Raw genomic sequence first — 12614 nt, forward strand, 5'->3', positions numbered from 1 at the left:
GCTCTGGCATCACTGTGGGGAACAGTAGCTCAGGAGAAGAAATGCTTTGAAGAGTTTTAAAAGAACATTCTAGGCTTAGAAAGTAAAATGCAGCTACATGTGCCTCCTCTCACCTTTTCTCCTTTTATACTGACTGTAATGCCAAAATGTCTCAAGATGCAAACTGACATCAAATCACTGCTGAAGCACAATAGACTGGTTCTCTTGCTATGTGAAATTTAAAAAAATACAGACAATCATTATTTGAGTTACATGGCAATGAAAATAGTTTATTACTTTCTGTATTTCTGCTTTTGAGAGATGGGAGGTAAAGATATTTTGTTACATGATTTCCTTTTCATAATTGTCCAAAATGTGACTTGGACGTGGTCATCATGTCAAGAGAGATTATATTTTAACAATGGGGTGAAAAAGATTATTCTAGAAACACATTTCCTAGGATTGGTGAACTGAAACAGAAGACATGCGCACTAGTGGAAGTCTGATCTCTGTTTTATGTAATCTTCCTGAAATCAACCTGGACTTCTGAGTTCAGAGTTCAAAGTGAATAAAGTTAGACTTGAAAATCATTGGTCACTTGACTTTTGCAGTTTTTTCTTAATTTTGAACTCTGACAGAGGTCAGGTAAATTTGAGTGTTTTTGCACTAAAAAGGTTTTGTCAATTATTGAAGTATGATATACAAACATGCACAAATCCTAAGTATACTTAGAGCTTGAAGAGTTTTCACAAAGGGAACATGGCTTGTGTAACAAGCATCCAAGTCAAGAAACAACATTACCTGAAATTAGTGTTGAGGTAATTTTCTTTCAGGAAGGCTATGAAGATGACATATTTTCTAAGTCCCTTTGATTCTATGAATATCCCTCTATGACTTTCACACATAATATAAATTATTTGGTTGTATGCAAAATTTGCAAGTCACAACCTTTTGTCCTCAAGAATTCTATACATATTAATAATTTCAGAATTTAATATTCTTGGAAAAAAGCTATAGATGATCATTATTTAAGCTTTTTCTTTGTCCTTGTAGTTCAAACATTTTTTGAGAATGGGCCTTTTGATTAGCTTTTCCTGAAATGCAGCAATCCAATTTTAGTGTGTTTAAACAAGCCTTTCTGCATAGCTGAGAGAAGTTTTCCAGTTTATTTAGAGTCTTTTTCCTGTCACATTGTTCTAGTTTTTTGTTCAGCAATAGTATCAACTCTTATTTTCTTTCCATCCTTTCTCTGTATATCATCATTTCTCATCATTTTCATATTTGTCCTTTTCTTCTACATTCTAAAAGGGCTTTTCTAGTTTGTCTTCCATATTACGTACTGCATTTTTAGCAGTTTGATTTCTGCTCTTTGCTTTTTCCTAGCAATTCATCTTTACCTAAACTATCTTCCTTGCATCTCATCATTGCTTATTGCTTCCATTACAAAGAGGCCATGATGTCTTGCTTTTTGTTTCATTAAAATGTCTTCTGGATCTTATCATTTTCAGTGCTTTTTCAATGAGTCCTTAAGATGGTATTCTTTTTCCCTTTCAATGCAGAATCTATCCTTTTTTAAACTGGTGATCCCAAGGTCCTGTTCAGTGTTTGGTACATAGTAAGTGTACTGCAAATATTTGTATTCTTTACTTAAGCTTGAGTGAAGTGAGTTATGCCTGGGCTGACATCACTGGAAACCTGGCTCAGGTGAGATTATTGGGTGAGCACCTACTATCCTGAAGATCAGTCATTCCAGGAGACCAAGGCAGAAACTCAAAGTCACTGCCCCTGTAATTTATTATTTAAAGCAAGTAATTAAGATTTTGATGAAAGAAATTAAAGGAGACACAAACAAATGGAAAAATGTCCTGTGTTCATAGGTCAGAAGAATTAATATTGTTAACATGTCCATACTACCCGACTTCATCTATAGAGTCAATGCAATCCAATGGCATTTTTCACAGAAATAGAAAAAACAATGTTAAAATTTGAATGGTTCCACAAAAACCTTGAACATCTAAAGCTATCCTAAGAAGAACAAAGTTCAAGGCATCATGCTTCCTGATTTCAAATGATACTACAAACCTGTAGTAATCAAAATATGGTAAAGTACTGGCATAAAAATAGACACAAACCAATAGAACAGAATCAAGAGGCCAGAAAAAAACCCTCACATGAACAGCTAATATTTGGCAAGGGAGCTGAGATACTTTTCAATAAATGATGTTGGGGAAACTGGATAACTACACGCAGAAGCATGATATTAGACCTCTATTTTATACCACTCACAAAAACTAACTTCAGATGGATTAGAGACTTAAACCTAAGACCCTAAGCTATAAAATCCTAGAAGGAAACGTAGGGAAAAAACTCCTTGATATTGGTCTTGGCAACAATTTTTTAGATATCACACCAAAAGCATAAGCAACAAAAGCAAAAATAAGTGGGACTACATCAAACTAAAAAACTTTTGCACAGCATAAGAAACAACAAAATAAAAGGCAACCTATGGAATAGGAGAAAATATTTACAAATCATACATTAGATAAAAGGTTAATATCCAAAATATATAATAAACTTATACAACTTAATAGCAAAAAAAAAGGCTGATTAAAAAATGGGCAGAAGCACTGAATAGTTGCTTTTCAAAGAGGGCATACAGAGAGCCAACAGGCACATTAAAAGGTGCTTGATGTCATTAATCACTGGGGAAATGCAAATTAAAACTACAGTGAGATATCACCTTATACCTGTTAGAATGGCTATCATCAAAAGGCAAGAGATAACAAGTGCTGGTGGAAATGTGGAGTAAAGGGAGCTCTTATGCATTGTTAGTGGGAAAGTAAGTTAATACAGTCACTATATAAAACGTATAGAGGTTCCTCAAAAAATTAAAAATAGAACTACAATATGATTCAGCAGTCCCACTTCTGGGTATATATACAAAGGAAATGAAATCTCTATTGTGAAGAGATATTTGGACTGTCATGTTCTTTGCAGCATTATTCACAATAGCCAAGATAGGGAAACAACTTAAGTGTCTATCAATGGATGAATAGATGAAAATGTGATACGTGTTATATATAACATATATATATTAATGCTATGGGGTAATCATATATATATATATTATTCTGCCATAAGGGAGAGGGAAATCCTGCCATTTGTCACAACATGGATGGACCTTGAGGATGTTATGCCAAGTGCAGTAAAAGAGACAAGTACTATATGATACCACTTATATGTGGAATCTAAAAACAGCCTAACTCACAGGAGCAGAGTAGAATGGTGGTTACCAGGACTGGAGGGTGAGGGAAATGGGGAGATGTTGGTCAAAGAGTACAAACTTCCAGTTATAGGATGAATAAATTCAGAGGATCTAATGTACAGCATGATCATTAGAGTTAATAATACTTTATTATATACTTGAAAGTTGTTAAGAAAATAGATCTGAAACATTCTTGTTATAAAAAGGAATGGTAATTTATGTGACATAGTTAATGCTATGGGGTAATCATTTTGCAGTATATAAGTATCAGATCAATACTTCGTATACCTTAAACTTACATGGCATTATATGTCAGCTGTATCTCAAAGCTGGTGGGGAAAAGATTACTTCAGCTGCTTTAAAGAGCCAAGAATACAGGGGGAAAAAAGAGACTAGTTAGAAAGTTATTGCAGTAATCTGGGAGTGACCATTGTTGCTGGACTAGGGTAGCACTGATAGAGATGCTAAAAAATGATTGAATCCAAATTATATTTTAAAATTAGAGTCAATCATCATGCTGATGAACTGAGTCCTAGGAATATCAGGGAAATAGGGATTAAAGTGGGACTTCCTAGGTTTTTGGCCTGAGAAACTGATGATTGGGTAGTTTCATATATTTAGATGGAAGACTAGAGGTGGCATGGGAAAGTAAGTTCAATTTGGGTATGTTAAAATTTCTAGTGTATTGAAAAAGAATTAACACACACCATTGTATAAGTTTAAGGCATACAGTGTGATGATTTGATTTACCTATATTGTGAAATGATTAATCAGTAGGCTCAGCTAACATCTATCTCCTCATATAGATAACAAAAAAAAAAAAGAAGAGAAAAAAGGAAAACAAAATTTCTCCTGATGAGAACTCAAAATCTACTCTTAACAGCTTTCCTATATATCATATAGCAGTGTCCACTATAGCCATCATGTACTTTAACCCCTAGTACTTATTTATGTTTTAACTGGAAGTTTCTATTTTTGACCAATTTCCCCTATTTGCCCTGCCCCAGCCCCAACTGTGGCCTCTGGTAACCACAAGTCTGATCTCTTTTTCTGTGAGTTTGATTTGTTTGTTTGTTTTTAATTCCACATATAAGTGAGACCATGCAGTATTTTTCTTTCTCTTAATTCACTTTCTATAAAGGATTTCCTCATTTTTAGTGGCTAAATATTCCATTATGCCTATTAAACATCAAGCAGATGTTAAATACATTGTTGGATTTAAAAATCGAGTTCAAAGAGTTTAGTCTTATCAGTTTTTAGAAGGTTTGTGATGAAATCCTTGGTTATATTTGTAACAATAGTTCTCTTTATGATCATGCTGCATATTATGTTAATTATGAAATAAAATAATTTTCGTAATTCCTAGTTTCATTTTTAAAAATAAAATGTCAACTTGTCCCCCCACCCCCACTACTACTTACATGAAATTTTGTTTATGTGGTATATCATTACATGGTATTTTCTAGTAGCAATCATCTTTGAATAATAAGGACCTCCTCTACTCTTGAAAAAAAAAAGTACTGTAGTTTTATAATCCTTGAATTACCACATTTCTGGATAAATGACTTTTTGGTTCATAGTCATTTTTTTTTTAAGTCTGTGCTGGTGTTCTCAGAACTTTTAATCCCTCTGTTAACCTTATTTTCTCAATAGTAAAGGTTGTAGTTTACAAAATAACAGACCTATATTAAAGATGAAGGGACCCGTTCCTCTTCACCCACGAAGTGATGATAACATATAACCAATAAATCAGTAACTTGGGTGCTGACTCTAATGACATTTTGATTCCTTCATTAAAAAATACCTAGTTTGGTTAGTTTAATTTTTTTTAGCAAACAAAATATCTGTAATTATTTACTAGCCTTGAAAATCACTTGATACATTTTTTTTGAAATTTGAAAAAATAGTGCAAAGACATTGTTTTGGAAGGACAGCAGCTTTATAAATGCAGTAAGAGGCAATGTATAGCCACAGAAATGAAGATCGGAAACTTTGGTGCATGGCAGTCAGTCGTTTGTAATTTGAAAGGGTGAAAGAACTGAACCTCTGTATTACAGTTCATATACTTCATAGTTTCACTAAAGCGTGGATAGGATGTTAGAGGCTAAAACATTTGTTCATCTGCCTGCATAGTCCATGTATTTAGATTTGTATTTTCTATTAGTGAAGGCCTGGGTGCCATTAAAAGCACCTGACACCAGCTTTTCTGAGTGTCTTTACTGAGAAGACCCTTTAAACCATTTCTTGCTTCATTCTAACACCCATGTTAGTGTGACGAGAATTGCTGGGGCAGCTGTTGGCAGTGCAGGTGCCTGTGTGATTATCCCCAAAGGTTCTGATTCCGTCTGAGGCCCAGGAATCTACATTTTGAACAAGTACCTCTGTTTATTCTGATGACTGTTGTCCCTGGATGAGTACATTTAAATCCCGATACTTGAGAGTAAAAGGGGACACACTAATAGTTAAATCAGGAAAAAATAAACTGAGAATATCCCAGTGGGCTACTCAGACATATGGTTACTCTGCCTCTGGAACATATTTTTAAAAAATGGAAGTTTAAAGTTGGAGAGTTCCTGATATTTCCTTTTATGACCAAATTTAACTGGATTACCTTTAGTCTTCTCAGGATCATGGCTGCTCCCACTCTTCTATGAACCAGCCTCAACTATAATGTGTATAGAACTGCCTAATAAGAGAAAGGAAGTGGAATTAAGGACTTCTGATCATAGCTGGGAGGAGGTCAGGTGGAACCCTCTCCTTTAAAGTTGAAGTTTATTTTTTCCTGATTTGAAGGACATTGATTTTGTTTGCCCTTACTTAAAAACTTAGGACTCCTCTGGAACTTTCTGTTATGTATGTTGTCCACAGCTAATCTTAACTCTAAGCTCTTAGGGTTCCTGGCTCAGCGATGACCTGTTTCTTTTAGGTGGGCATAATCCCCTTGATGGGTCTCAACCTTGCTTTTGCTTTCATTTAACTAAGTGACTTGTTTTGTTTTGAATAAATTGCAACTGAAGAATTTGAGAGAAAGAAAAAAAGTACCTTCCTAAATTTCTTCCTCAGGAGCTCTTTAGGTTGTCACTTCTTTCATAATGTTTATGTTACATAAGGAAAATTAATTTCCTATTTTGTAAACTGTTCTTTGATTACAACTGAGTACTACTGAAGGAAAAATAATTTTTATTAGTAGTAATAATACTACTGGTAGAAGTAAAATAATAACTGGATTGTTGTCTCTGGTAGTGCCTCTATTATACTTTTTTGTCAATTCCAGCATATTCTGATCTTAATGTTATTTCATTTTGCTTTTAGTTTGTTGACCACTTTCTTTGATTTACAATGTGGGAATTCAAAACAAGCCAGCTTTCTATGTACTTCATTTCAAAATTGGGAAAGGGCAGATTAGCTAAGCCAAAAATTGAGAATAAGAATTTGAAAACTAAAAAGAGGTTAAAGTAAGTGTGAAAAGAATGATTTAGGTGTGCAATTTTTTATTTCTCTATTTTTTTTGGGTCATCATTTCAGACGACTGGTGTTTTGCTGAAGTCACGTAGGAAATTAGATTAAGTATAGCCCTTGTTTGAGCCACATATAAATTTCTCTAAAGAAAGTGTCTCTGAGGCCTGTACCCTTTGTTTTGGTAATTCTTTCCACTTCTTTTTATTTTGAGGATTTCAAATGTATTACGAAAGTATAAAGAACAGTATTATGAACTTCCAAGTCAACATCAACCGTCTTTGACAGTTCTTAACTCATTACCAGTCTCTTTAAATCTATACCTGCTTTTCCCTGTCCCCCCAGTATTTTGAAGCAAATCCAAATAGTGTATAATTTCATCTGAAAATTATCTCAGTACGTATCTCTAAACTATAAAGAATTATTTTTTATTGTAGTTAAACACAACTGTAGTAACATTACATTTTAAAATGTAATTATAAAAAATTTAAGTGAATTTGTTTAGGACTAACTTTTCACTGTCTTAGAGTCTCACCAGGTGAATAAATAAAAGATTCTTTATAATATTTTAAGTTCGTTATATTTTAGAAGTAGGTTATCCTACTAAAATAGAATGTTGATATTCTATCTGAAAAACACAAATTAAGAATAATTTACCCTTCAAATTGGGATACTTTTGAGAGTGAAAGGGGATTCTGTTAGCATTTATGCTAGGAGAGCAGTTGAAATCTAGGACTCTCCTGAGTTAACTAGGATATAAATGGTTCCCTATCTCAAGGTAATATTTGCTGGTTGCATAGCTACTACCATTTTTTTAATGAGCCTTGGATAGTCAAAATGAGTTAAGATGTAGCTAAGAGCATAGTGAAACTTACCACAGGACTTTACTTGTAAATAATACAAAGTGGTATGATTAGATGGAGTCTAAAATTTTTTTAAGTGTCTGCAGACTTCAAATTATTTCTTATTAACACTTGCATGAAGCTAGAAATGGAACCACCAGACAAAAATCCTGAATTAAAAAGAACCCCTTTTGAATTTATAGACTTGCACCTGTTAGATCACAGGGAATCTAAGACTACATTATGCAGTAGGTAAATGAGGAGATGATAGCCAATTTTATTATGTCAAAAATTTTTTCTATCATAGTTGCTAATTAAGCATGATATTATATAAACTTTATATCCAGTGTAAACTAAAGTTAGTTGTATTTCCAGATTAGAAAACACAACTAGACCTCTCGTATCTGTTCTTTTCAAGTTCTCTGTTACTATAGCAATTTATTTTCAGGAAGAGCTTCAACCTATTAGTGGTGTTCTTGTTATAAGTAATATTTTAAGAAACTACCTCTTAATAATAAAGAGTACATCTAAGATTACCCTGTAAGGAGTTTCTAAAACACATGGCTTCATTAGGTCAGTTCTTTGGAAACAATAAATGCCCCCCCCCTTTTTTGAGGTGAATTTAGTTGAAATTTTAATTGATAAAGTTCATTCAATAATGTATTTATCAATTGATAAAATGAAATAAAGTCGTTAAAAGCAGTGTAAACAGGATTTAACTGATAAAATACAGTAAAATATAAACTCCATTTAGGCAAGACTTTGATTTTTTTTTTTAGCTCTTCCCAATTCCTAAATCAATGCCTAACCTGTGGTTCAATATCTATTAAATGCATGTTGAATAGTGAATGAGTAGGTAATTTTTACTGCTTATATGCATTAATCTGTGGTCTTTAATTATGGTGTAATGCCAAAGACTGAAAAATGTATTGTTGCTGATTGGGGAAACCATGTTTCCTTATCTCCCTCTTCTTTATTAAGTTTGGAATTATCATTGGTTGTGATCTTCCAAACCAGTTTTCTAGATCTCTTAGGGATTATGTGAACTGCTCAATAATCTTTTAGCAAGTGCCTTTTTCTTAAAATTTTCAGAGACAGTTTTTATTGTTGAAAATAAAGGATCCTGACAGAGGACCTCTGTGCTCCTTGGAGCCCAAAGGAGTTTTCATCCCAGGGACAGAGCTAGACTTAACAGCTCGGGCGCCTGTCTGCCTCTTCTCTTTTTTCTTTTTAATTAAGGTATCCTTGATATACAATTTTATGTTAGTTCAAATATACAATGCAGTGGTTCAACATTTACCCATATTATCAAGTCCTCAGCCCCTCCAGTGCAGTCACTGTCCATCATTGTAGTAAGATGTTACGGAATCATTAACTGTATTCTCCATGCTGCACTACCATCCCTGTGACCAGCCTATGCTGTGACTGCCAATTATTGTCCCCCTTAATCCCCTTTCCCCTCCCTCCCCAATGCCTCCCTTTTGGTAACCATTAGTCCCTTCTCCGTTTCTATGAATCTACTGCTAGCAGTAAATGCCCTTTTAATGTTGTTATTTCTTTTCCTTCATTTCCTTTAATCACAGCTTCACTTTTAACTTTTCCGTATAAAACTTAGATCATCTACTCCCTTGTCTTTTCCTTATTTACTGAATCATTTCAAGTCTTTTGTGTTTATATGTAAAACATAATAGTTTATACACACACATACACATATATCTTAAACAATTTACTTTAACTGTGGCCTTTTTAAAAATTAGAATTAATCACCTATAAGAGACAGTATCGTGAATTTTTTTCGCATGTAGCTCTGGTGCTGTGGATGTGAAATCATAGTGATGTATTAGCTTTAATTTGTTACATAAAAGAAATGTGTCCGTGGTTGTTCTCTATACATTTAAGTCTCTTAAATTACTGTTTTCTTTCTAGCTGTCCCCTTCCCTCCAACACAACGGCTTACTTTGAAGGAAGTGTTTGAAAATGGAAAACCTAAAATTGATGTTTTGAAAAACCATTTGGTGAGGGAAGGGCGACTGGAAGAGGAAGTAGCCTTAAAGATAATCAACGATGGGGCTGCCATCCTGAGACAAGAGAAGACTATGGTAGAAGTAGACGCTCCGATCACGGGTATTAGAAGTATTTACATGGTGTCATTTAGATTTGAGCTAATTTATAAAATGATTTTGGATAACCAACTAAAATGGGTGATAATTTTTCTAGGAGTAATGAGACAGTCTTAGGATTGTTAGTATGTTTGCTGCTTATTGAAGAAATACAATGTGAAATGTCTGATACTTTCAGGAGGGCTATTCAGAATTGATAGACTGACTATCGTTAAAGAGCAGTCGAAACAAAAGCCAATGTAATTTCACTTAGAAGTTAAGCTGTGATCCTATTGCTGTAACTCCCTTTCCTTTTTAGGACATAATTTTTCCTCACCTTGTGTCCTTTTTCCTAGTGTGTGGTGACATTCATGGACAATTCTTTGACCTGATGAAGTTGTTTGAAGTTGGAGGATCACCTAATAATACACGTTACCTATTTCTGGGTGACTATGTGGACAGAGGCTATTTCAGTATAGAGGTAATGATTAAATGGATATGTTGGAACTATCATATTGTCTTTAAAAAATATTTTTGTTTTCCATTCTTCAATAGAAATTAAAATGAGAGTGCCAGCAGAATTTATAAATTTTGCTACTTCCAATAATTTAAGTGATAGAGAAATGTTTTAATTGGTAAAAAAAAACCTGTTCCTATTTTTAGCTAGTAAAAAGTTTGATATTTAGAAGGCTATGTTAATCCAACTTTGCAAATAAGTTAAATGTTTATGAACCTTTCCTCTATGATAATAATGTACAAGCTGTAGTATAAATGACATAAATTGCTATTCACCCTAAACAGGGTTTGGATTAGCTAATCTTGATTATAAAACAATAAGCTGCTGGGCTACAATTAACTCTTGGATTAACTGCCAGTGCTAAATAAGCAGGCACTTAGTTTATTATAGGAATAATTTCTGAAACCATTGCATATAATCAGCACTTAGTAAATGTTCATTGAAGGAAAAAATGATTGCAGTTAATGAAATGAAAACTCGCAATTCACTTTTATATATTTTGAAAATTGATGAGAGAAAATGGGTTAGAATTAAAGTATAAGCTTTTAGGTACAAAAGGTAAAAATATTTTAGAACCTAATGCAGAGACTTGAGTACAGTAGAACCACAGCACATTAATATTTAATGTCCATTGATTCAGCTGTAGATGCTTGACAAATAAAAGAGAAAGAACTTTTGAAATATTCAGGTAACTGAATTTGTAATGTGCCCAGAATAAGCATGAGATGAGAAACTGAGTCTGCTTGCTGTTTTTACATCTTTAGTTCTGCCTATCCCTCATAGTGTGAGAATCTCACTGTAATAAGTATGTTTCTGGTGGTTGAAGGTTTATTGTTCATGCAGCATCATGATATTAAGTCAGCACCCCAAATATAAGTCATCTATCTCAGCTGGTGCCCAGCCAAAGAAGCAACAGTTTTCTAAAGCTGCCAGAAAAATAACTGTCAAGAGGCATAGATCTTACTCTTAGGCAATCTAAATTCATGAATCAGAAAAATTCATTATCATCTACCAGTGCCTCAAATTCATTTAGTGTCATCTATGAGGACAAAAATTAATGATAGAAGCCAATAAAATAAGCATTTTTTTCCCCTGCTGCTCAGTAAATTCCCAAGTCCTCTAAATAGATACCTGGGATGTTTGGAGATAATACTTGCAGACTATTTCATTGAAAATCTTCCCTATTCCAAGCAACCTAAGGGTCCATTGATAGATGAATGGATAAATAAGATGTGACACAATGAAATATTATTCAGTCATAACAAGGAAAGAAATCCTACCATTCACAACAACATGAATGGACCTAGAGGGTATTATGCTAAGTGAAAAAAGTCAGAGAAAGACAAATACTTATGATTTCACTTACTTGTGGAATCTAACAAACAAAACAAATGAACTAACAAAACAAAACAGAAAGAGACTCATAAATACAGAGAACAAATCTGTGGTTGCCAGAGGAGTGGGGGACTTGAGATGGGTGAAACAGTGAAGGGGAGTAAGAGGTACAAACTTCCAGTTACAAAATAAACAAGTTATGGCAATGTAAAGTAGAGCATAGGGAATACAGTTAATAATATTGTAATGCCTTTGTATGGTGAAAGAGATGGCAACTAGAACTACTGTGGTGAGCATTCTGTAGTGTATATACAGAATCACTATTTTCTACACTTGAAACTAACATAATATTGCATGTCAACTATACTAAATAAACTTAAAAAGGATACAAACATGGCTTAAACAAGAAAAGAAAAGCTTCCTTATTTCTAATCACATCATATTTCAATAGACAGTAAATCAAAAATCTGGATGTTTGAAGGACACATTGAGTATTCTTTGCGTGTTTGCTAGCATGAGGAGGTTTTAGAGAGTAAAGAGAGGAATACAGAATTTAACTGAATTTTTAATTAGTCATTTTATTTAAGAAACTTTTAAAAAAATATTGTGCCAAATCATCTTCTGATTGTTAATTCAATCTTTAATATAATTTCATTACATCAATATATTCAATAAAGCACACACATGCACATACAAATCTACAGTGATCTTTGTATACACTTACTATTTTCAGAGTATTTTGTATTATATATTTATTCCCTAACTCATCAGCAAATGTTTCCTGAGTGCCAGTGTTGGCAGGCTCTGAGGATAAAAGAATGAATAAGATTCATGCTCTCTACAGGAGCTGACAGTCTAATAGAAACGATACACTGAGAATAGATCTTTCAGTATAATATGAAAATGCTAATTTAATTAACAATGTATTCTTCATATTAGAACCTAGCACAGTACCTGACATGTAGTAGGCACTCAGTTAATACTTCCTGAATGAATGAATGTTAATAATCATAGTTTTTATTTGACTTTATTCTATTATTTGATGTTAGCTGACTTAACAGGTTTTTTTGTAATAGCTTAAGATATAAATGAACCTAAACTTTAAAGTGACAATGCTGGTT

General features: G+C 33.5%; 1 protein-coding gene across 8 annotated transcripts in view; it reads left to right on the forward strand.

Annotated features, from left to right (window-relative positions):
• Positions 1 to 12614, forward strand: part of PPP3CC (protein phosphatase 3 catalytic subunit gamma) — a 77253-nt gene that overhangs the window by 22491 nt on the left and 42148 nt on the right. For all 8 annotated transcript variants that reach the window (XM_037024722.2, XM_073232675.1, XM_037024720.2 and 5 more), the window contains exons 2-3: positions 9469 to 9666; positions 9998 to 10122. In XM_037024722.2, coding sequence (XP_036880617.1) covers positions 9469 to 9666; positions 9998 to 10122 — 323 coding nt within the window. The remainder of the gene's footprint in view (positions 1 to 9468; positions 9667 to 9997; positions 10123 to 12614) is intronic.

This window comes from Manis javanica, chromosome 3 (assembly GCF_040802235.1).
Source record: "Manis javanica isolate MJ-LG chromosome 3, MJ_LKY, whole genome shotgun sequence".
In the NCBI taxonomy this organism is placed as follows: domain Eukaryota; kingdom Metazoa; phylum Chordata; class Mammalia; order Pholidota; family Manidae; genus Manis; species Manis javanica.